At 44.5% G+C, this 23,150-nt stretch overlaps 3 protein-coding genes and 1 long non-coding RNA gene across 8 annotated transcripts; 2 read left to right on the forward strand and 2 right to left on the reverse strand.

Annotated features, from left to right (window-relative positions):
- Positions 1-170: 170 nt before the first annotated feature.
- On the reverse strand, positions 171-3,352 carry phkg2 (phosphorylase kinase, gamma 2 (testis)). Its single transcript, XM_037278284.1, has 10 exons — positions 3,101-3,352; positions 2,721-2,832; positions 2,421-2,596; positions 2,290-2,344; positions 2,108-2,173; positions 1,877-2,040; positions 1,698-1,788; positions 1,216-1,369; positions 1,016-1,141; positions 171-932 (listed from the first exon to the last, which is right to left on the reverse strand). The coding sequence occupies exons 2-10, from the start codon at positions 2,813-2,815 to the stop codon at positions 687-689; spliced, it is 1,173 nt and encodes a 390-aa protein (XP_037134179.1). The 5' UTR covers positions 2,816-2,832; positions 3,101-3,352; the 3' UTR covers positions 171-686.
- Positions 2,914-11,353, forward strand: LOC119138233 (E3 ubiquitin-protein ligase BRE1B-like). Of its 2 annotated transcripts, none has more exons than XM_037278106.1 (20): positions 2,914-2,932; positions 3,961-4,109; positions 4,184-4,351; positions 4,428-4,740; positions 4,809-5,012; positions 5,093-5,214; positions 5,305-5,451; positions 5,800-5,874; positions 5,941-6,060; positions 6,511-6,690; positions 6,804-6,939; positions 7,037-7,158; positions 7,274-7,533; positions 7,622-7,739; positions 8,040-8,189; positions 9,172-9,384; positions 9,695-9,820; positions 10,229-10,369; positions 10,724-10,825; positions 11,024-11,353. In XM_037278106.1, the coding sequence occupies exons 2-20, from the start codon at positions 3,972-3,974 to the stop codon at positions 11,198-11,200; spliced, it is 3,012 nt and encodes a 1,003-aa protein (XP_037134001.1). In that variant the 5' UTR covers positions 2,914-2,932; positions 3,961-3,971; the 3' UTR covers positions 11,201-11,353. The 2 variants fall into 2 exon arrangements, with proteins under 2 accessions (XP_037134001.1, XP_037134000.1); XM_037278105.1 differs by lacking the exon at positions 2,914-2,932 and adding an exon at positions 3,479-3,574.
- Positions 10,773-13,239, reverse strand: LOC119138379. Its single transcript, XR_005101135.1, has 2 exons — positions 12,064-13,239; positions 10,773-10,887 (listed from the first exon to the last, which is right to left on the reverse strand). It is a non-coding gene; the product is annotated as an uncharacterized LOC119138379 (long non-coding RNA).
- Positions 13,240-13,612: 373 nt separating this feature from the next.
- LOC119138351 (tumor necrosis factor receptor superfamily member 12A) lies at positions 13,613-17,389 on the forward strand. Of its 4 annotated transcripts, none has more exons than XM_037278378.1 (5): positions 13,613-13,858; positions 15,922-16,020; positions 16,159-16,302; positions 16,581-16,629; positions 16,772-17,389. In XM_037278378.1, the coding sequence occupies exons 1-4, from the start codon at positions 13,777-13,779 to the stop codon at positions 16,619-16,621; spliced, it is 366 nt and encodes a 121-aa protein (XP_037134273.1). In that variant the 5' UTR covers positions 13,613-13,776; the 3' UTR covers positions 16,622-16,629; positions 16,772-17,389. The 4 variants fall into 4 exon arrangements, with proteins under 4 accessions (XP_037134273.1, XP_037134272.1, XP_037134271.1 ...); XM_037278377.1 differs by having other exon boundaries at positions 13,614-13,858; positions 16,769-17,389; XM_037278376.1 differs by lacking the exon at positions 13,613-13,858 and adding an exon at positions 13,897-14,881.
- Positions 17,390-23,150: the final 5,761 nt, after the last annotated feature.

Raw genomic sequence — 23,150 nt, forward strand, 5'->3', positions numbered from 1 at the left:
CGCGATGACGAAAGATGGTTACATTTAAGTGGAAGCAACGTGTTTATTACACTTTAGTGCTTCTCAAACTTTTTACACCCAGCGCGGGTTTTATTCCTAAAAATAGATTTTATCTTTATAAAATACATCGCACAATGGGAAGACAAAATAATCAGATGGAGGACATTGGAGTGAATATTAAATAGTATTTATTTCGTCATGATGCAATGGAATGAGATCTCAGTAAGAAACGGTTGCTTTTTTGATGAAGAAAGATGGATATATATATATATTTTTTTTAACCATAAACATGCAAGTACAGTACACGTTGCAAATATTTCACATTTGTCTTTTAGTCCTCGGACATGTAAAAATGAGTGAATACAATCTCTTTGTATGCTAATATGCTACTCACACAATGTTGTTGTAAGTAGTTCATTAGATAGTCACAGTGTTTTCTTGAAGTGTTAGCATCCCAAATAAACATGTACAAATGCCCTTTAATGCAAAGCGCACAACAAAATTATGTGACTTGAGTTTAAAACAACCCAACAACAACAGAAAATGCTAAGCAGATTTTTTTTTTCTTTCTGCATGCTTGGGACAGCATGCAGTAAGGCATCATTTCCTTGATCCCTCCTTTTAAATTTAGACAGAAACCTGACACACAATAGCGCCATAGCATAAAAAAAAAAAAGAAATGAGGTTTATGGTTCAAAGTCCTCCAGCTCCAGCAGCATGACCTTGGCCGTGTTCTGGAAGAGGGCGGCCCGGTTCTGCTGCTCGCCTTTTTTCACCCAGTGCCCGTAGATGCGGAAGGCGCAGCCGTCGATGAGCTTGCGCACGCCTCGCAGAGAGTAAGGATCCCGGGCCAGAACCTCGCGGGTCAGCGGGCGGGCCCGGCGGTAGCGGCTGTACATGCGGATGCACGCCAGCACCGTCACGATCAACACCTGAGCGGGAGGGGAACCCGCATCAGATCACGTCGTGGTTTAAAGGTTAAGAAATTGGAACTGTATATTGTGAACGCGCTCACCCTGAACGACTTCCTGGGCCTGAAGATCCGCACGTCTTCCTTCTGGTACTGACTGAAGAAAGGATGCGCTAAGGCCTGCTCGGCCGTCAGACGCACGGCCGCGTCCACCACCAGCAACCTGGAGATCTAAACGCAAGTGGCGGGGTAAGCGGCGTTCTTTTCACAGCACAAGCGGAAACCTTCAAGTCAATCCAGCTCACCAGATCCTTGACAGTGTCCGAGCGGTCGTCCCACTCGGGCGAGCCGAACTTGTAGCGGCTCTCCATGATCAACCTGAGCATCAGCATCTGTTTGCGGTGCCAGAAGGGCGGCGAGCCGGCCAGTAAGGTAAAGAGGATCACGCCGCATGCCCAGCTGTGGTAACACACACACACACACACACACACCATGTTAAATTGCATATATTGCAAATAACAAAAATAAGTAATTCCCCATTATGCCACAAGGTGGCAGCAAAGTACTATTTTGCCTGACTGATTATATGCAGAATGGCAAGTTACAAAGGTTCACGAAACAGTAATTGGTGTCAAGGAAATATGTTGGAGTGATACATCTAGTGGGAGACACAAAAAAAAAAATTCTTATGTTCTAATAAGACCTTTCCTGATATTCTGCTTCCAAAATTTTAACCCACACTTCCTTGACAGATGCAATAAATGGGCTCCATCTGGTCCGGACTTACAGATCAACTTCCTTTCCGTAGCCTGGGTGCATTTCATCCATGGAGCATTTTAGGATTTCGGGAGCCAAATAGCCGGGTGTTCCACAAAGCTCTAATAACAACAACAAAGTGCAACAATTTTTAAACGAGTGTCGCGTATAGCGGGAACTCACTGAACACTTTGATTCTTCCTCGTGTACCTCTCAGCTTCTCCCCGGGCTGCAGCTGCACCGAGAAGCCAAAGTCGGACAGTTTGATTTGTCCCTGGTCATCCAGCAGAATATTCTCGGGTTTCAGATCTCGGTGGATGATATGGCGGGAGTGGAGGTAGCGTACCGCTTCCAGCAGAGCTCGCATTATGCTCCTGCGTCGGTGTGAAGAGGTTAGAATGGTTTCTTTGAAACACTTTGGGGAAAATGTAGATGGCTCACCTTGTTTCTTTCTCACTCAGTGTAACTTTTTCTGTGAGGTAGTCAAACAGCTCCCCCCGCCTCATCCTGTCATTTTGTTATCGAGCATCACGATATTAGATACAAATGTAACCAATTCAGTGGAGAGCCGTACTAGATTTAAAATGTTCACGGCAATTACCCATACGTGCTATTCTACTTACAGGTCAAACACCAGGAAAATGAAGGTTGTGGACTCGTAGGAATCAACGAGAGTGACTAGGTGAAAGAGTCAAGGGCTGTTATCACACAGGTTTGCGTTCCCAAGCAGGTCATGAGTGCATTTTGGACCTACTGATTGACGAGTGGCCCTTGACCATGTTGAGCACTTGGATCTCCTTGAGCGTGGAGGTCCTCACCTCCTCCAGCTGCTGAATGGTCATCTTCTCGGAGGTGATCTCGATGATCTTGACGGCCAGCTCCTGCCCTGTGTGTCTGTGCACGCACCGGCGCACCACGCTGCTCACGCCCCTGGGAAGAAAAAAAAAAAAAAAACACTTCGACTGCTTGCTTGCAATTGTACACAGTAGTCAAGGTAGTTTATACTCTGCCTGTTCTACAGTGATCTCCTATTTTTGTTCCTCAATGGACTCACCGACCAATCACCTCTTTGGGGTCATACTTCTGGTAAAACTCCTTTGCACCCACCCAATCAGGTAAATCATCTCCAAGCACTATGTCTTTTGTCATGCTGACGGGATGGGACTCTTCAAACAAACACAAAAACAAAAAGGTTGTCAGAGTTCAAAGCGACACAATAACAGGAACTGCACTAAATACAGGGAAGTGTGTGTGTGTTGCATGCAGGTATGTACGTGTTTTCGGCTTGATCTTATTCCACACACGCAAGGCGGACATAGTTGAAATGTGTCTTCTCCACGTCTTTCTCATGTTGTTTGTAAAATATATCACTGATACTCAAGTCCCAGTATTGGCTGTCCGTTCACTGACCGTGCAAAGCTATTCGGTACTCACCATGTATGACAGAGAAACGCAAACAACAACCGCCGAGGGAGCGTTCAAAAGGCTGCAGTGTGATGCGACAAAGCTATTGTGAAGCCATCACGGTACGTGCGTCAGTGGCGACAGTATCCGAAGCAATTCAGCCCAGAATAAAACAATACTTAGAAAATGAGGACATTTTGACCGGATTACTGCCCGAAAAGGTTTGGGAAATATTTTGGAGGTGTCAGTATCGCCCTCACGTGGTCGGAGTCCGTTGCAGTGTTTTGGTTTTTATTGTTGGTTTTCCCCCCACCCTTTATAATGTGATAATAAACTACACCAAAAGCATCAGAAATTGAAAAAAAATTATTTTAAAAACTAGTAAACATAAAAATTATCCTTCGGTATTTTGCAAGCCAGCGAACTTAATTAGCGGAAGTACGAATCGCACTTCCGCTAGCTGCTCCGATGTCGTGAAGTGTTCATCAATTCACTCCGGAGAAGGTTTGTATCGTAAATAGAAACTGTTTCACTCGCGAACTTTATTACAAAATTATGCTATGCTGTTTGTGCGTGTGAAATAGTATTCCAGTCGACAAGGAATTTAACGTGCTAAGGCTGCTTTGGTATTAGCATTAGCCTACCTTACCGTAGCCAATAGAGCTAATATAAGCTAATTGAAGCTAAGTAAAAGATGTATTTGTCGGTTTGGTTTGCCACATATTACCCGAATTAATAATTCAAGTCTACGTTAATTCATTTTCACTATTGTAACTGGAATTGTTTAAACGTGGCTAAAGTCGTTGATAGCTGTCAATACGAATCAATGAGTATGGTCTCTGCGTCAGCTTGTTATTTATAACATGTCTAAATGTTGGCTTACACACAAGGGGGAGTCGAAATGTCAGGTGCCGGAGGAGGAAAACGTCCCTCCGGGGGGGACAGTCCCCCTGGCCCACCTGAGAAGAAAAGCAAAAAGGAGGAGAAGACAACCACCACTCTCATTGAGCCCATTCGCATAGCAGGAGTCTCGTCTACGGTGAGCCCATTTACATGGCAAATCTGCCTGCACTTGAATTCAGCACGCTCACGCCTTTCTTATTTGATGTGCAGGAGGAAATGGACATGAAAGTGATCCAGTTTAAGAATAAAAAGCTGAGTGAGCGCTTGGAGCAGCGACAAGCGATGGAGGACGAGTTACGAGAGAAAATAGAGAAGCTTGAAAAGAGGCAAGCGACTGATGACACCACCCTGTTGATTGTAAATCGTTACTGGTCTGAGGTACTACTACACAAAACAATTGTTTGACTTTGACGATTTAAAGATCCGTGCTTAGGGTAAAAAATCTTGATTACAGCTGGAAGAAAGGGTCCGTATTCTGCGTAAATGTATTGAACCAGAGGCCCCAGTCCCATCAACACCAGTTCCCCCACCTGCTCCACTTCCTGATCCTGTACCCATGGAGACAGACGCTGTCGGTATCGCCTCACCACCCTCCGGTGTGCCGCCACCTCCACTTCCTGAGGCACAGAATGACAGAAAACCACCAGAGCATCAGCAGCAAGATGAAGTAACAAAAGAGAGGCATTCGGAGGCTCCTCAGCAGCCTCCACCACCTGACGGATCGGACCAATTAAACCCCACCGAGCCCCAACGGCAAGCAACCACAGGTTAGATGGTATATTGGCCACTTAATATTTGTGACCCCTTTTGAAAAATTGTCGATTCTCGTGCACAGAAGCATTGCCGCCACCACCTCCCCCCCTGAGCGACTGCGCCAAAGGGTTCTTAGCCACGCTGGAGTACAGCAACGAAGAGGAGGTCATGCTGCATCTCCAGGATCGCATGCTGTTCAGCAAGGACGCCATCGCCTGCCTCGTGTGCGTCTTTGACAGGCTGCACAGCTGCATTGACGACATGTGCAAGCAGATCCAAGCTGCGGGTAAGATGATGGTTGCAAGATTCAAATTTAATGGGAAATATCGAGTTTAATATTTTTTATTTTTTCCAACCTGCCTGCAGCGTGCGAGGACGAGAGCCTGGCCAGCGTGGGCGCCATGAACCGTACCCTGCTGGACGAGAACCGTAGACTGCGAGATCAAGCCACCCTGCTGCAAGGCCGACATCACAAAACATCCATGGAGGTGAGATGCCTTGAGACACGCTCGAGATTGCGGCTGCGTGGGCGTGTCCCAAACATATAAGCATCCCCCCACCCCCTCTTCTCCTGACAGTACAACGAATTGGTGGATAAGATGACCAGTGCAGAAACCAAGGTGTCGGAAATGGAGACCACTGTGGAGGACCTACAGTGGGACATTGAGAAACTCAGAAACAGGGAACAAAAGCTCAACAAGCACTTGGCGGAAGCCATGGAGCAGGTGCAATTTCCTTATTTTGTCTGGTTTTTGCCACTTTGGACATTACGATGTTTGCTATCATCTGGGGCAAGCTCCAGCTCACTCGTGACCCGAATGACGGCAAGCGTGATTTAAAGCGGACGTTTTTCTCACCCAAATGTTATGGACGCATCAGTGGAAAAATAAATTGCTATCATTTTTCAAAAATACCAGAGACGGGAAGCAAATAAATCTAAATAAACACAACTTAAACCCACTTGCTCAACGAGGTTAATTTACTGCTTTTTCATAGGTGGGGTGCCTTTTACTCTTAATAATTCATAAGTGATTAATAACCTCTCTGGTCTATTTTTTTTTTGTGGTCTGCAGCTGAAGTCTGGCTACAGTAGCACCGGCAGCTCAGCCGGACTTGCCGGAGGCCAAATAACATTAACCATTCAAAAGGTGAGTGCTTGTTAAAACACCCCTCCATTTGCAAATGTTTTATTCACAATTGTTTTTACTTTGCAGTTTGAGAGTCTTAACACGGAGCTGGAGCACATCCAGGAGTTAGCCAATAGCCGCATGGCAGAGTTGGAGAAGCTGCAGGTGGAGCTTCAAGAGGCCGTGAGGGAGAGTGAGAAGCTCAAGGTGACAGTGACCTTTAGTGACTACTTTTTGTTGCGTGGGTGCAAGTTGAGGTCGTCTAACTAACGAGCTGCTACAGTTTGCATGTTCACATAATACCCGTGAGGGTGGCAATTAAGCCCCGCTGGAATGTAGCGTGCATGACATCAACTGGAGCAACTCCCAGCTTTTCAGCAAGTTCTCATTGTTTGTTTTGTTCCTCCCAATCGGGACGGCCGTGTTGACGAGCAGCCAGACAAAGCGCAGCTCAAGTTAGAGTTCATTTAACTAAACAAAGCAGGTGTGAGGAAAGCGGATGCTTAGATTTTTGGTCTCACAAAAATATGGCAATTGAGCAGAGGTGTGTTGTATTTTTTTACGTTTATATATCCATTGTATATAGTGATCAGGAAGGAGTGAATGATTGCAAACGCAGCCTACGCCTAAACGTTTGCCACTTCTTCCTTATTCCAGATGGATTTGCGTAATATTCCGGAGGAAGTTGTGAAGGAGACGGTGGAGTACAAGTGTCTGCAGTCCCAGTTCTCGCTGCTCTACAACGAGTCCCTGGGAGTGAAAACCCAGCTGGATGAGGCTCGGGCCCTCCTGCTTACAGCCAAGAACGCCCACCTCAGACAGATTGAGCACATGGAGGTACACCTCATTGTCTGCCCCCACCAAATTATTTCTCTTTTCTGCGCAATTGACGATTGTTGAGACAACGCCTGTGACGTGCCCTATTGAGCTGTGCGCATCTTTCCCCTCAGAGTGACGAGCTGTCCCTCCAGAAGAAGCTACGCACCGAAGTCATCCAGCTGGAGGACACGCTGGCCCAAGTGCGCAAAGAATACGAGATGTTGCGCATCGAGTTTGAGCAAAATCTTGCCGCCAATGAGCAAGCAGGTACCATATAAGCCTCAGCGACAAACCGCAACAGCGTCTAGTAAAGCATGATGTCATGATGCAAAAAAACTCCAATGTTTCCTGTTATCGACCCCAGGACCAATCAACAGGGAGATGCGACACTTAATCAGCAGCCTTCAGAACCACAACCTGCAGCTGAAAGGGGACGTGCAGCGCTTCAAGAGGAAGCTGCGCGAAACCCAGATTGAAATCAACAAGGTAGACGATTCCCGTTTACGCTGCCCGCTTTCAAATGTTGCCTACTTGCGATTTTGAAGTTCACGACGCTATCGATGACAGCAAAGGTTCTCAAACGACTTGTTTTTGCCCAAAGCTACGCTGCCTGAGCAGTGACGCCGGCGTTCTGGCCCTGGAGGAGTCGAGCAGCGACGCCGCGGACGTGAAGAAGGAGGAAGACGACGACCAAGAGGAGGAAGAGGAGAGGAGGAAGGAGCTTGAGAGGCAGCGGGCCCGTGAGAGGGAGCGGGAGGCCGAGCGCGAACGGGAGCGGGAACGCGAGCGCGAGAGGCAGCGCAGCGACGAGTTAAAGCGGAAAGACTCGGACACCTTGAAGATGCTTAGAGTCGAGCTCAAGTACGCACCCCCCTGACCTGACCCTCTTTAGAGTCCCAATTTCTGACCCTGGCCTTGTGTAACATCTTGTGGCTTTGCCGCCCTCCAGGAAAGCTCAGGAGTCACAAAAGGAGATGAAGCTCCTGTTGGACATGCATAAATCAGCTCCAAAGGAGCAGAGAGACAAAGTGCAGCTCATGGCAGCTGAACGCAAGTCCAAAGCAGAGGTCTGCCCCACATCTTTGTGATTGTCTTTTACCTTGCGTGTTGGTGGCAGCATCATGTTTTGCTTCTGCTAGAAAGAAAAACAATGGCAACAAAAGCATACTAGAACATCTGAAGTTAATTTGGAGCTTAGACAGAGGCACTTTAATTGGTAGCCGGTGCGTGCTAAATCCCATTTAAGATGATTTTAAATGTGATCGATTAATTTTGAACATGACCGCATCCCACTGACAAGATTGAAGATTAGATTATTTCAATTTATGAGTTGTGCAGGGTATAATCTTCCCCACGTCCACGTGTAGGTGGACGAGTTGCGGATCCGGGTGCGTGAGCTGGAGGAGCGCGAGAAGAAGGAGAGCAAGAAGCTGGCCGACGAAGACGCCCTCAGGAAGATCCGAGTGGCGGAAGACACCATCGAGCATCTGCAGAAGAAGCTGGCCGCCACCAAACAGGTATTCACCACACACATGTGCCGAGGTTTAATTCAAGATGGAGTTGAGCATGGTGCAAGAGTCAAGGGAGGAGTTGCAGAATGACCTCTATGTCTTGAAATGGAGGAGGGGGATCTTTTTGGGTGTGCCTCTCTGGTGTAGCTTTGTCCAAGTCTGCCGTGAGATCTCTCAGAGGTGGCGTGTCGCCTCAGCAATGTCGTAATTGCTCAACCTGAGCCACGACGACATGGGACACACCCACGTTGGCTCGTGTTTTAAAACGCTTGTTACCTTTGACTTGACAAGTCTTGGATTTTTAATGTAGCTCTGGGGGGCTAAAGTCCTCCAAGAGCCATTCATACTAAATTCATGAAAAAAAATATGACGCAAAGATTGAACGAATGCAAGCGCATTTGTAAGTTAACGATTTTTTGGAAAGGGGGTTGTAATGCTTCCTCTGAGGTTTTCTGTGTTTTTAGAATTGCTTGGCCGTTCCAATTATTGTTCTTGTGGGCTTTAGGTTATTTTTTTTTAGTGCTTTTCTTTTCTTAAGCAGCTCTTTAAAATGGCATATTGTTTGGGTAGTTACATTTAGTCGCGTCCTCGGTAAAACGTCTCTCAGGAGCTAAAATGTTGAAGCTGGTTGAAATGGTCCAATGGAGACTTGATAAGCTCGAGAGATGACGGTGCTTGGAGAGCCTGAGGCACCTTCGGCTTGGGAGGTCCCGCCCACCTAACGCAGTCCAGACTGATACTGATTTAGCCAGCGCCTCAGGCCCCGTGTGAAGCAGTTGTTTTACATTTGTTCAGCGTGATTCCTTCCTGCCCGAATTCCGGCCGTTCAAGGCAAAAAGATCGAATATGGTGTTCTCTTTACAGGCTGACCATAAAAGCAAGGGAAGCAAATGCAGTATTGTAGAAATTTGGTCCAGTTGCTTACGTCAAGTTTCATAGCTCTGGTCGTAACGGCAGGTGTCGAGCTGAGTTATTTGTTTCTCTGGAGGAGGAGGAAGCGCTGCTGAGCGAGATGGACGTGACGGGCCAGGCCTTCGAGGACATGCAGGAGCAGAACAGCCGGCTCTTGCAGCAACTGCGCGAGAAGGACGACGCCAACTTCAAGCTGATGAGCGAGCGCATCAAATCCAACCAGATCTACAAGCTACTCAAGGAGGAAAAAGAAGAGCTGGCCGACCAGGTCCTCACCTTCAAGACGCAGGTGGGAGCCCAAAACCCTGAATGAATTGTCACAACAAGGCGGCAAAGCTCTTGAACACATTTCAACATAGTTCCTTTGCACCAAGATGCCACCAGATGGAGCCAAAACTAATTGCTTTGGCCTGAGTACAAAACCAATCAATGTGAGTTTTACCCCAATAATGGAGGATTAAAAAAAAAAAAAAAAAAAATCTACCAACAGGTCAATTTGCCTAACCATAAATACACAAATCACTGTTGTTGCTTAAGAGAATACTCACCCAGCCTTAAAAGTTACTGGCTGACCCCCCCACCCCCCTTCTTGTTACCAGGTGGATGCTCAGTTGCTGGTGGTGCAGAAACTGGAGGAAAAAGAGGGAGTTCTTCAAAGCACGCTGGCCACCCTGGAAAAAGAGCTGTCGCTCAGGACTCAAGCGCTGGAACTCAACAAGAGGAAGGTGAGCAAGGCCTCGTGACTCACTAATGATCCGTCGTCACGCTTTGACTGCGCACAGATGGAGCAACGCGAATAATTGCTTGCGCCCGCTCGCTCGTCACTAAACGTTCCCATGTTTATTCAAAGTCGTCAGTGTGTAATAAAGGTTGCGTCATTAGGCTTACAGCGGAGAGAGAAAAAGTCTACACACCCCTGCTCAAATGCCAGGCTTTTCAAATCAGTTTTTCCATAATTAATCTAAACTATAGCCTTTACGACACATTTGAGGGCGCCCTTGGAAAAAAACAAAAAAAATTCTTCCCGGACCCAGAATGTTTAAAAACCCCTCGGCATATGTTTGTAAAAAGCTGTTACAGAGTGACATTGTTGAGGTTTTTTTTTTTCTTTGTTTTGTTTTCTCCTGCTCCAGGCGGTGGAGGCCGCACAGCTGGCGGAGGACCAGAAGGTGCAGCTGGAGCACACGCAGGCCAAGCTGAAGGAGATCCAGGTCGCCGTCGCCGAGAACCGCACGGCCCGCGAAAGAGAGAGCAGCAACCTCAAGCGAGCGCAGGTAGCTTCACGTCAACGTGTTTTCTTTTTTGGAAAACGTCTCACCTCACTTTGGAAAATAATGCACTTGAAAGTATCAGCAACTCGGAGTGGTCATATTTACTCACTGGAAGGTCTTCAATTTCATTAAAGTGGACTTAAAAATGAATTATTTCAATAAAGAACAGGAAGTTAATTTTGCAAAGTTTTTGTGCTTGTTGCCTAACTATTTGTAAGCATCAAACCTCAAAACTGCGAGGCAGACATGCTGCCCACTAACACACCGTACAGCCCACAATTTATTTTTTTTTAAATTAAGAGAAAAAAAAATACTTGCAGGTGTGCCAAAATGAAATCTATAAATCTTGCTTCCCAGGAGGATCTCTCAAGGCTGAGGCGGAAGCTGGAGAAACAGAAGAAGGTGGAGGTGTACTCCGACGCTGATGAGATCCTGCAGGAGGAAATCAACCAGTACAAGGTGCGAGAAATTTGAGCGCGATGGTGAGGCGGGCCTGTTGCAACATCCGCAGTCCACTCTTCCTGTGGGGAAGAAAACGTAACCGTAAAATACGAGCATGTCGTTTTCCCTCCTCGTATCGCTTTACCTTTTTTTTTGGGGGGGGGGTAGTGAAAGCTTTCCAGCGACGTGCTTGAATTGGTTTGTTTGTGTGTGCAGGCAAAGTTGCGCTGCCCGTGCTGCAACACGCGGGACAAAGACACGGTGCTCACCAAGTGTTTCCACGTCTTCTGCTACGAATGTCTGAAAATGCGCTACGACACACGCCAGCGTAAGTGCCCCAAGTGCAACTGCGCCTTCGGGGCCAACGACTTTCACCGCATCTACATCACCTAAAAAAAACGGACATCCAAACGGACAAGCTTGTCTCTCCCTTTGGATGTCCACTTCAAGGCGTGGTTGCCACCTGGGGACAAATGTAAACGGACGGATGGACGGCTAGCGACCGCGTGTTGTCTTTGTGGAATAAACAGCTGTTAGTCAACTTGGTGTGCTGCTCTCCGCCGCTTTCTTCTCACGCCCGTCGTCTTTTCTTCTTGAAGCCTTTCTTTGCATTCCGGAAATGAAAACCGATGGATTTAAGGTCTTACTTACTTGCTCGAGCGTGTTTGTAATTTATAGAGCGCGACGCTCTGTGTGACATCATCGCCGAGTTCTAGAGGGGTTGAGAAGCCCGCAGAGACCCGAGCCAGTTTGGCACGCCATCAGCGCATACGACACTCTTTACATCACCTTGGCTCAGCTCGGCGGGTTGCATCAGGATTTTGTTTGTGTGTGTCCGTGTGTCTCTGCAGGTTTCACGTGTTGTGTTTTTGTTTGTCAAGTGTCTACTTTGTTGTGTGCTTTTGTTTTGTCTGCCTGTTTGTTTCAATGTCTGTTTTGTGTGTGCGTTTCATGACTGTTGTTTTTATTGTTTTCCGCCTGTGGTTTGCGTGTGCGTTTCATGTCTGTTGTGTTTTTGTCCCGACAGTGGGTTTTATGTTTGAGTGCGTGCCAATTTTAAGTTAGATTTTTTTGTGTCTGCGTTTAGTGTTTGTTTCATTACTTGCTTTTCTGTGTGCGTGTTGTCTGTAGTGTGTGTTATGCATTTGCTCCCTTTGTGTGTGTGTGTGTGTGTGTGTGTATGCGTGTTCCTCCTGTTGCCATGGCTCCCCTCGCTGAGTTTGACACAACATCTGCAGCTTATAGTGGCTCATTACCGTATGAAATCACAGCAGTGGAAAGTCTCGGCACATATGGGCGGCCGTTGCGCAGCTCCAGGTCGTCCTAAAGGTCGAGTAGAAAAACATCTGCGCGAGGACATTCTTTGAGCGTCATGAATGCGATGAGCCTCCTTTTTCCTCCTCCCGCCGCTCGTCGGCCGATGTGAACGATCGCTACGAGGTTGGCTCACGTCTGTTTGACGTTAGAACTTGTGGGAAAGGCAGTTCACACCATGTTGCGCAGGAACGCTTCCAGACTCCACAGAGAGGAGGGGGAAAAAAGAGTTAATTCAGCATTTGGGAACAGTTATATCAACGTTCCAGGAGACTTTGTTATAATGTCAGCTAAACAAAAAAAGAAAAAGTCTGCGATATAACTGGTTAAGCTTAAAGTGTGTTTGGTACCTGAGATATGATCCACTTTCAATTACCATGTCACAACTAGAAACCAGCAAAACTGGAAAACAGTCAATACTAATACTGTTCTTGTCTGTCCAAACCGTTTCATCTCCAAAATCACAACTTTTGACCACGAAGGCTGATTTGGCTCAAACTGTCCCATTTCTAATACACTGGGCCGATGAAATTGTCACAGCAACATATAGAAGCAGAAATCGTATTGGATGAAACAAAAATAGTCCCATGCAAATTTCATGGAGCAATCATTTGACTTGAAGTAGCTTGTTGGCCCTGATTGTCCCGACTTTTAAGCAGGCACAAAAAACTTTGGTGGTGTCGCACACCTCCAGATGTTCGGTGTGGAGCGGCCATGAGTCGACTGCCTTGTTATTGTGCATTTGCACGACTGCGGGAGGCTACGCCCTACCCCCAGACGCTAATAACAACACCACTCTGCGTCAGGGACACTCACATCTTCCAAAGTGTGAATTAATATTTTAATTTTGCACAGCGCTCTTACCAGGCGTGTTATTCGGGGTGGAAAGTGCAACATCAAATATTAAAAAAAAAAAAAAAATCAGGAATTTAGACTTAGATTCCTATGTATGGATAATTTAACGAAGCCGGCATCCCAGATTCAAACTCTGAACCTGACAGCATGAGGCGGACATGCAAATCACTACACCCACTTCGCCACCCCCTGCGGTGTGTCCTGTTATGGCAGGATGGTCCGTTAGCTTATTATTGAAGTTTTCCCGAAAACAAAGCACGTTGCGCCATTGGATGTCATTACGGTCTTCTTCTTTTTTTTCTATGCGCGCCTCTGCACTGTGTGCGTGTGTGTGTTGGCAGCCAGCGGGTATGACGTCGTCAGGCGTGGTAATAACAATGAGAACACGATTGAATCCAGACTACAAGGTCTCGCACCCTCGCTCGCCCCCGTGTGTTACTGTGAGAATCAAACAGCACGTTTAAAAGTTGAATCATTTTTGCGCGTGTGTGTCCACTAGCTTGTCGTGTGCATGTACTGAATGTGGGAAAAAGGGAGAAAAAGTCCACTGGTGGAGTTTCCGAGTGAAGTGGAGCAGTGTAAAGTGGATAGGAAATGACTCATGGCGCGCGCGCGCGTGTGTGTGTGTGAGTGAGCGTGGGTGTGTTCTCCAGTGTTAAAAAACACGGAGCACAGTGGTCCCGGTGAGTCACTCCGTGATGTTCACTTTTCCATGCTGACGACCACCGCGCGCTCCTCGCTCTAAGCGTGAACATATTTTAAATTATTTTTAATAGGTGTGTTTTGAGCGCGCGCACACAATGGATTCCCACGCTTTATGCACAATTTGCGGATTTTTTGTGGCGTTGTTGAGCGCGTTCCACGGCACGTGGGCACAAAAAAGTAAGTTTTGGTTGTTCGATTTAAGCTTCTTTTTCTGTGTGTCTTTTCTGTGTGTGTGTGTGCGTGTGCAGAGTTTCCTTTACCGGCTTACATAGTTAACCGGTTCCGCATTCCGATGGCCTGATTTCAGAGAGCCATCATCCGCCTCATGCACTGTCCTTCAACTCTCGGTCCTCCCCGAAGTAGCGCACTCGGGTACGAAACAAAGAAAATACATCATTAACGATAATAAACACGTGAATTTTCCTCTGTAGCTGGATTTGACTCTGATTTCAGGCTGACCTTAAAGGCAACACCGCACTTAATATACAGTACAGCTACTGTAATTAGGTGTATGTCAGGTGATGCCTTCAAGGACAGTCCGAAGCAGCTCCGACCGACTCCGAAGGCACCACAATGTAAGGTGATGCCTTCAGGGATTGTGAAAACCACTGCTTTCCCGTGCTCATCAATCTACATACAATACATCTCGAGTTATATAGTAGCTTTGCCAAAGCGTTTTAACACAAAAATAAAATAACCATACAATATGAAATATCACTTAAAATATTGTCAATGATACAAATTATGATTGACTTTTCTATAATAATACACAAACTATGATTGACTTTTATCTTGGCCTGTATCATAAGTCGATATAAACAATCCAACTAACAAGATTGGTCCTACACAAAGAGTTTAGTGCGGCTGTTTTGCTAAGACTTTGCATTGAATCCCGATGGAGGACAGCAGGCTGAGTTCATAGCAAAACACTGCTCGCCCTCAGATCGTTCCCTGATGCTTTCAAGCGCCTCTCTTGTATGCGTGTCGGCGTGCGTGCGCGTGCGTGCGTGTGTCCTCCGCCACTCCAAACACTGAGTCTCCCACATCTGGATATCAGCTGCTGCTTGGCCCGCCCCCGTCTGTTTTATGACAAAACGCAACATCCCCACACCCAAAAAGACGAGACTCCCCAACGTCAGGAATGCGAAAGCCGGCGCCAGATTGCACACGCAGCCTCGGAGGGGCGAGAAAACTCCCAGAGTGAGCGCGGACACGCGTGACGCGACAGTTTGCTGCGTTGCGACACGTTGCGGTGCAGACGCGCTTTGTCGGACGGGGGTCAGTTGACGGTCACGCCTACGCTCGCTCCTTCCTCCTGACCTTGGGCATTCCCGGAGTTCTTCCTCTGCTGGTGCCACATTTGCTCTACGACTACGCATTCCAACCACACTGTGCTGCACTAGCACACTAAAGATAAAAAAAAAAAAAAAAAAATCGGGTGGGGGCTAACGGACCGCTAACGGACCTTGGTTCTGCAGCATACAACTGTGACGTCGACACACGACTTGTACAACTTGTAAAGCGTTTGAGAGTTTTACAATGTCAAAAAATCGTGAGAATAAGTACTCATTCCGTTTATGGCGTTTCACATTGGATGTTAATATAATAGTCGGCACTGGGCAGTATTTCATTTTTGTATATTTTTTCATGGTTTTCTGTCTAAAATGTACGTTTTGGTCATTAAAATACAGTGAAATTACTCAACTGGATATTGCGTGCAACGTTCAGTTCTGATATCTTGTAATTATCTTTTTTTTTTAAAAAGACAGAAAAAAATAGGGGCACACATTGAAGCGTTCATCTGTCTGGCTGTCATGCAAACAAATGAAGACTTCCATTGTGTCCACGGCGGGCGGGCGGAAAGGAAGCCTTTCCCCTTTAAACACCATCTTGTTTTCATCTGGGTGACGTGCCGTGGAAGAAACACTAACAAGCCCAAGGAAGCAGTTTTTTTTTGTTCAGTACACTGTAATGCCATTAAGTTTATTTTGGGGTGCACGTCCACTTTCAGCCACATGATGGCAGCACACGGTCGTGTTTAACACTAAATTGACTGCCTCAGTAACTTAGTGATCCTCTACTGTTTTTAATTAATGGGCATCTTTTGGCTTTTTCTCGTAATGTATACTGTCAGATGATTAAATTTGTATTCAATTTGATTAAATTTAGAGGGGGGCGATTTGTAGGTGCAATGTGTTATCCATTACTCTTGCTCTTTTAACAAGTTTTCTTGTGCGTAGGTAAATGTGGACTCTCGGAATTCTGGAATTCCGATCTGGACGCGTGCGTGCCGTGTGCGTCTTGCAAGCAGTACCCCAAGACACCGTCGTGCAACACATGTGAGACATCATTATATGAACTGCAACTGAATTGAACTTAGTGTGCTCACCACTAGAGGGAGCCTGCGTAACCGCCAAGGTTATTTCAAGTAAGGCCTCAACTGAACCCAAATAAGAGTTGTGATTTGTCAACCGTAGGCAAATTGGTGGAGGAAACGTCAGACGTGTGGAAGCTGGCGGCCATCAGTAGCTTTTCGGTGCTGGCCGTGATCCTGGTGGGCGCCGCGCTCCTCATCGGCGTCATGGTGCATCGCCGCAAGTCACACAAACTGCCTTTACGAGGTATATCATTATTTGTTTGGTTTTATTATGATTACATCAGACCACTGAGCCATAAGGCATCATGATTATCCTTTTTTTACTTTTAGCCTGGACTGGATTATTGTGTGTCTTGGTCCATGTGTCTATATCAGCAACTTTGTGACAGCTAACGTTATTTGAGTGTCCGTAAAAAATAAAAGTCATGCAAATGTCACTTGTTAGCAAATGCTGGTAAAGGTGAGCATGTACCGTAAACCTTTACATGACACTTTTTTTTCTACTTTGTTTTGAATTTGCAGAACCAATTGAAGAAACTGCAGGGCCACTTTATCAAGCTTAAACCTTTCAGTGAGTGTACTTTTCATGTCATGTGATTGTCTTCAATGTGATGTAACTATGGGCGGGGCAAAATATTGTATTCCCTTTATCAAGAGTCATATTATATATTACATTTTAACCTTCTGTAATGGTCGCTCTTTGTCTTCAGCAGCCTCATCTTCCTCGGAAACACACTCATGTGACGTACAGAATCAAGCGGCGAGCGCTCCCCCCCGACCTGACCCGGTGACCTTCAGCCACGTAATAGCATGAATGTAAGTATGAAAAGGTCAAAGGTCAGGCGAGTGGGCGGGACACGCTGCTGGTGTCTGTTTGAATGTAGCTAATGTTTAGGTGAAGTGTTTTCTCGAGACAATTGTGCACTGTTACTGTGGCTCCTGCCAACCAAACCTGACACAATACTTATTTTTTTAGTCTGTGACTTTTCTGTTTCCTTTCCAAATACTCGTGGTTGCTTTTAAAAAACACTTAGTTCTAAACCATGTACAGAAATCCAACTCCGGACACTATTAGGAATGATTCAGAATTTATTTTAGTGAGTGTATGGTTAAAATTTGAAGTCATTTTTTGAGAAACGAGCACAAACTTTATTAGAGATTTTTTATGTCTAAACTTCATCCATGCCAGCTTGTGATTTTTAACTCCCTAATGATTTTAATTCTCCCCCAGAAATGTTGTGTACATGCACTGGCTTCTTTTGACCTAATGTGTCCTCTTATTGCTCTTTTTGTGTACCAAATGTATTTTCACAATAAATCTTTGAACTTTGTGGTGGTGGATGGTGTGAATTTGAGTAGACATTGATCCAAGTCTTTCAATCACTGCTGTCCTTTCACCCTAAATGAGCTTGTAACAAAGAAGCAGAAAACGACACTTCTATGACAAGTTCAATATGACGTAAATACTGAGGAGAGCACTTTTAATCCATGAGGATTACAATAAAAAAATTAGCACAACGAGTTCTCTAGGGTCAGGGTTTCAAACTACCTTGAAACCCTAACCCTAGCGTTAAACCCTAGTTTGACACCCTAACTCTAGTATGAACCGTAACCCAAGCTTTAAATCCTACTTATTTTTTATTATGTTTATTAAATATAATTATATTATAATTTTAGATAATCTAATTACCGTTTTTTTCCGTGTATAATACGCCCCCATGTATAATACGCACCCTAACAATGGCATGTTGATGCTGGAAAAAAGCCTGTACCCATGTATAATACGCACCCAATTTTTTTTTTTTTTTTAAATTTTTTTTTTTTTCTTTTTTTTTTTAAGTCCCAATGATCGTCACACACGCAGGGAGGCAATGGGTCCCATTTTTATAGTCTTTGGTATGGTCTTAACTAGGCTGGATGTATTTTTTTTGTTGGCGTTGATTTCTCCGACTGCCCATAAAGGCACCACCGCGATCAGATGAAAAGAGAGGAAAGTGACGTGCGGACATGTGAAAAAGGCGGCTCTGTATGGGAGAGACGTTGAAGAGGAATAATAACACCCTTGGAAACCAAAACTTGCCCCTCGTCGTGACTCGGAGCCGCAACAAATGTTTCGGATTTGTGTAGGGTACATTGTGACAGCAAACGAGCAGGTGATCGAGCAAGCGTCTGATACGAGAGCATTGCGTTCGTATGGAGCGTGTTTGAAGTGAACAGCAGAGACGAAAGGAACAAGGCAAAGTGTTGTGAAATAAAATATTACCTGTAATACGCATTTTGTTATTTGCTGATTGTATTAAGCTATCACATTCATTGTCAGTCAAGAAGAGAAGAGGACTATTATCCCTTCTTTGACGAAATGACCAGAGCACAGTACAAACACTATTGTTCTTTCGGTATTTATTCAACCCACATTCTTTCACAACATGACAAGAAGAGAACAATACATAAATCAATACTCGTACCAGTACCATGATTTTCTTAAAAAAAAAAAAAAAAAAAAAAATTTTTTTTTTAAAAATTTAAAAAAAATTGTACCCATGTATAATGCGCACCCCAGATTTTAGGACAATAAATTAGTTAAATTTTGCGTATTATACACGGAAAAAAACGGTAATACAATATATATAATTTAATTAATATATTATCAAACATATTGGCTTTTGACTATCGTCAATAAAGCGGTTTATGTAATGACGCTAATCTACCACAAGACGGCAGTGCCCCCATTCGCTTGTTCGCTTCATAAACTATCGAGTCAAAAGCCTATATGTTTAATATCGTACGACTTACGTATTTATTTAATTCTGCTTATGTGATGATATTTTAAACTAAACAGATGTACAGTAAAGTACTCATATGTTTAAGTTCTAAAAACCATATTGTAACTGAATTGAAATGACATTTACATTAAAGAAACAGCAATGATAAAAAAAAAAAAAGGAAATGGACATGTTCATTTTACGCTGGGTTACATACAAGTGAATGGGGGCACTGCCATCTTGCAGTAGCTTGGCGTCATTACATGAACATATACCGTGTTTTCCCATGCATAATGCACCCCCGTGCATAATACGCACCCGGAAAATGGCATGTCGATGCTGGAAAAAAGCATGTACCCATGTATAATACGCACTCAAATTTTGACTCTTACTTAAGTCCGTAAACGTAAAATTATTTCAGAAAAAAGATAATCTTTGGGAACAACCGGATGTTATTCTGCCGGTCAGTATCACTGCGCATGCGGTAGCAAACTCGATAGCGAAGAAATGTTTCGGATTTGTGTAGGGTACATTGTGACAGCAAACGAGCAGGTGATCGAGCAAGCGTCTGATACGAGAGCATTGTGTTCGTATGGAGCGTGTTTGAAGTGAACAGCAGAGAAGAAAGGAACAAGGCAAAGTGTTGTGAAATAAAATATTACCTGTAATACGCATTTAGGTAGAGAACTGAACTCTCGCTCTTTATATAGCTGACGTGTCTTGTGCATCCGTTCTGCGCATCTGTAATGGGGGCCTCCGTATAATATCCGGTTTGCGATGGAGATTAAAAAACAAACAATATTTGACAATAACACACCATCAAGGATTGCACCATCGCATCAAACGATGTGTCGTCAATTATGAATTTTACTGACTGTGTTGGGCAGGATGGCTGAATGCGATGCGCGATTGACAACAAACAAGAAGAAAGGTGTGATTTTAAGTTTTATTTCGAGGGAGATTTTCTCCAAAAATTGTTGTACCCATGCATAATGCGCACCCCAGATTTTCGGACAATAAATTAGTTAAATTTCGCGCATTATGCATGGGAAAACACGGTAGTCTATGTACAATACACTATCTAATAAAAAAGCCGAAATTCTCCGGCAAAATCGTAACTTTACTCGGTGATCGGGAGACCATGGATCAAGCCCCACACAAAGCAGTCTTTGAGCTACAGTTGGAATAGTGTGAGATTCGGACTCGGTTCTCCCAAACATAAGGGGAAAGTTTTATCCACCTCACCAGTCAGAGTTCTGAAATCCTTGGTAATTTTGTAATTTTCTTTTTGAGCAAGTTGAAAATTGTGCCTACACTACCAAAACAAAATCGCCGAATTTCCCTGGCAAAATGGTTTTTAACTTTGTCCGGCGATCGGGAGACTATGCTTCGAGCCCCACACAAAGCAGTCTTTGAGCTAAAATTGGTAAGACTCGAACTCGGTTCTCTCGAACATAAGGCAAAAGCTTTACTACATAATAATTTGCAAAGGATATTTAAATAGGCACCCAAGAGCCAAACAATTAAAAAGTCAGTTTTTGATGTCTTCTTTAGTACTGAATCAAATTCAAGGAATTGCAGTGGTATTGAAAAATAACAAAACAAACCTATCAAAATCACAAACGCCTATACTGCTAAATGTATGAGAAAATGTCAGATAGACATGTTAAAACAATCTTAAATTGGTTCCATAGAGATCAAGTGTAAACTACATTAGTTCTAAACAGGAGGACTATGTTTTGAGGACTCCACCGATAATTTATAGGAAGCTCACAATATTGAAACATCAATAAAGGTGTACATTAGATTTCGGGGTGAAAGAATGACTTTAAAGGTGTTTTCAATTCTGTGAAATGTCAATAGTATGTCAGCATTAACGTCATGATCATACCTCATGAAGCCTTATCTTGTGACCTCATTGGGACACCTTTGTCTTTTAACGCCGTGCAACGCTTTGGTGGTGACATCCTTAAAGCTTTGTGTTGCCTTGTTCCTATGGTGCTTGCTGGTTGTCGGGTCACTGTCATCATGGTGATGTCAGTAACAAAAAAAACTGCAGGATTCTTCCTGCTTCAGATTGAAATTGCACTTATATTTCACTCCCCAGATGAAAAAGCCAACGTGGGTGTGTTTTGTGACCACTAGATGTCATCATGGCACACTAACAAGCAGGAGATGAGGCTTTCAGTGTCCTCAGTTTACATGGATGACATCACCAATCCTGCAGGGGAACAACACCAATCCATCCATCTATTTGCTTGCGCATGTATGTATTCATCTCAACTTAGTTCCAAGCCACTGATGATATAACAGTTCACTCGCCTGACTTTCATGCTTTTGCCATCTTTGGGTTCCCACTCAGTGACAGTTGATGTGAATGTAAATAGCCATTAGTGATTGAGTGGTTTCAACAGTAAAAAGGATGGCTAGATATTAGCAGTTCACTTCCTCTATGCGGTTAGCTCTTGCAGTGCGAACTAGCTTCTCAGTTAGGTGTGAGATATCAAATAACAATAAAACGTGTGTGTGCCACCTGTCGGGGTATTAGTCACACAGGGGAGCCTCGACACAACCCGCCGTGCCTAATGACCTTCATTATTCAGCAGCAAATGTTGCCTCTCGGCTTGTGTTCCATGAAAGTGAACATTTGCTGCAATAGCATTTTGTTACAAATACAGTTGTAGGTACATTTCCACAATCATATGAGATGCAATCCAAAAAAGGGATGAATTGGAAATTATTTTCCTGATGTCATAATGAGAGGCTTGTTTTATGTTTTGATTTGCTTTTTTAACAGGAAAGTTAAACATCAGAGATCCCAATATGATGTTCTTATGGTAAAGGATCATTAGTAAGGTGCAATAGTTTATTTAGTGCATTTTTTTTTTTTTTTACAAACTCCTAAAAAAATAAAATTGCACATTTGGATGCTAAAGACGTCACGAGAAGCAGTTACATAACAGCTAACCAAAGGCCTAGGAAAGGAAGCGGCTCTTTGAGCGTCACGCTATCATGATTGCGCTCGATCTAGGTCAATCTGTGATTAGCCGACCGTACAGTAGACGAGTAGCTGAGGATTATTTGCTGTCCACGGTGACGCCATTCGGTTGTGGCTCAGACCGGACGTTGCGTCATTGCCTGAGCTTTGTGTGTCCTAGCTTCAAATGATGACATCATCCTGTGCCACTACTGCTTTGAGACATCACATCTAGTTAGTGAGGTCACTGAGTGAAATATGGCATCATATGATGTGTGTGTGTTTGATCGGACATTGTGGTGGCCATTTCCTGGACAGCAGCTGAATTTGGCAAGAATTGGAATCTGATCCATGATCGCTAGCATGCTTATTGAAGCAATGATGTCATCAAATAGAGACAGTTTCTTTTGTCTTTCTTTCCATGATCGCTAGCATGCTTATTGAAGCAATGATGTCATCAAATAGAGACAGTTTCTTTTGTCTTTCTTGGACATCTGCGATCATTGCGCCACTCTCGTGAGGGAGAAAGGGGGGTTGGGGGTAAAAACAGGACGAGCGAGAGAATGTCAGGCACTGTGCCAACATGCGGGATCAGCACTATGAAAGGCCACATGTGAATCACATTCAGCTCACATGTGCACGTTATCTTACTGGAGCACAAGTTGGACTTACACAACTGTCCACATTCCAATTGTAGATGGTTTGGAAATGATCAGAAATAGACATTGGGCAAAAATGATGGAACTAAAAATGGAGTCTGTCAATTGCAATCAAGGGTGCAAGCCACAAGGCAATACAAACAAGATATTGCAAGTCAATGTTGTGGATTTAATAATCCCATTACTGTTTATATACAGTATGTGTCTAATGGTCAAATTCATGTTAAGTGTTCATTTTATGTTCTGTACAACCAATTGGCAGGGTCTCTGCTTGCTCTCAAATTCCCCCTGTGGTAATCATGAATGTTTCATAATGGCTGCGAGCGTAGATCTGCCTCACACACGAGTTTGATACAAAGCAGACTAAGCTAGAAGTGCACACTGAGTCACATATACAGTAAGTCATATTTTGGAAATGGGCCACCATTCCACTCGGGTACAAAAGAACAGCTGCCTTCATGTGTGTGAGAATGTTTGTGGTGGCGATAGCCTGCAGGGTAACAAGCTGCTCGTTCACCTGTAAAATGTTTTTTTATGGGACACTTTTGTCTGGCTTCACTTTGGAAAATCTAATTTGAAGCATTCCAATCTCCTCTTGTCAGAAGGGAGGTGGAGTTACTTTGGACAGGCCCGGCCGGCTGGCTGCTTTTCTGTGACTGCACATTGAATAAAAGCCTTTTATTTTTTTTTATTG

Source organism: Syngnathus acus, chromosome 19 (genome assembly GCF_901709675.1).
Source record: "Syngnathus acus chromosome 19, fSynAcu1.2, whole genome shotgun sequence".
Taxonomy (NCBI): Eukaryota; Metazoa; Chordata; class Actinopteri; order Syngnathiformes; family Syngnathidae; genus Syngnathus; species Syngnathus acus.

Coding starts and splice junctions, on each gene's coding strand:
- LOC119138351 (XM_037278376.1), top strand. CDS start 14,659: ATGCGTGTCGGCGTGCGTGCGCGTGCGTGCGTGTGTCCTCCGCCACTC. Junction 14,882..15,921: donor GGGGCGAGAAAACTCCCAGA/GTGAGCGCGGAC, acceptor TCTTGTGCGTAG/GTAAATGTGGACTCTCGGAA. Junction 16,021..16,158: donor GACACCGTCGTGCAACACAT/GTGAGACATCAT, acceptor TGTCAACCGTAG/GCAAATTGGTGGAGGAAACG.
- phkg2 (XM_037278284.1), bottom strand. CDS start 2,815: ATGACAAAAGACATAGTGCTTGGAGATGATTTACCTGATTGGGTGGGT. Junction 2,345..2,420: donor CAAGGGCCACTCGTCAATCA/GTAGGTCCAAAA, acceptor TCTTTCACCTAG/TCACTCTCGTTGATTCCTAC. Junction 1,370..1,697: donor TACGGAAAGGAAGTTGATCT/GTAAGTCCGGAC, acceptor GTGTTACCACAG/CTGGGCATGCGGCGTGATCC.
- LOC119138233 (XM_037278106.1), top strand. CDS start 3,972: ATGTCAGGTGCCGGAGGAGGAAAACGTCCCTCCGGGGGGGACAGTCCC. Junction 6,061..6,510: donor GGGAGAGTGAGAAGCTCAAG/GTGACAGTGACC, acceptor TCCTTATTCCAG/ATGGATTTGCGTAATATTCC. Junction 6,691..6,803: donor GACAGATTGAGCACATGGAG/GTACACCTCATT, acceptor CTTTCCCCTCAG/AGTGACGAGCTGTCCCTCCA.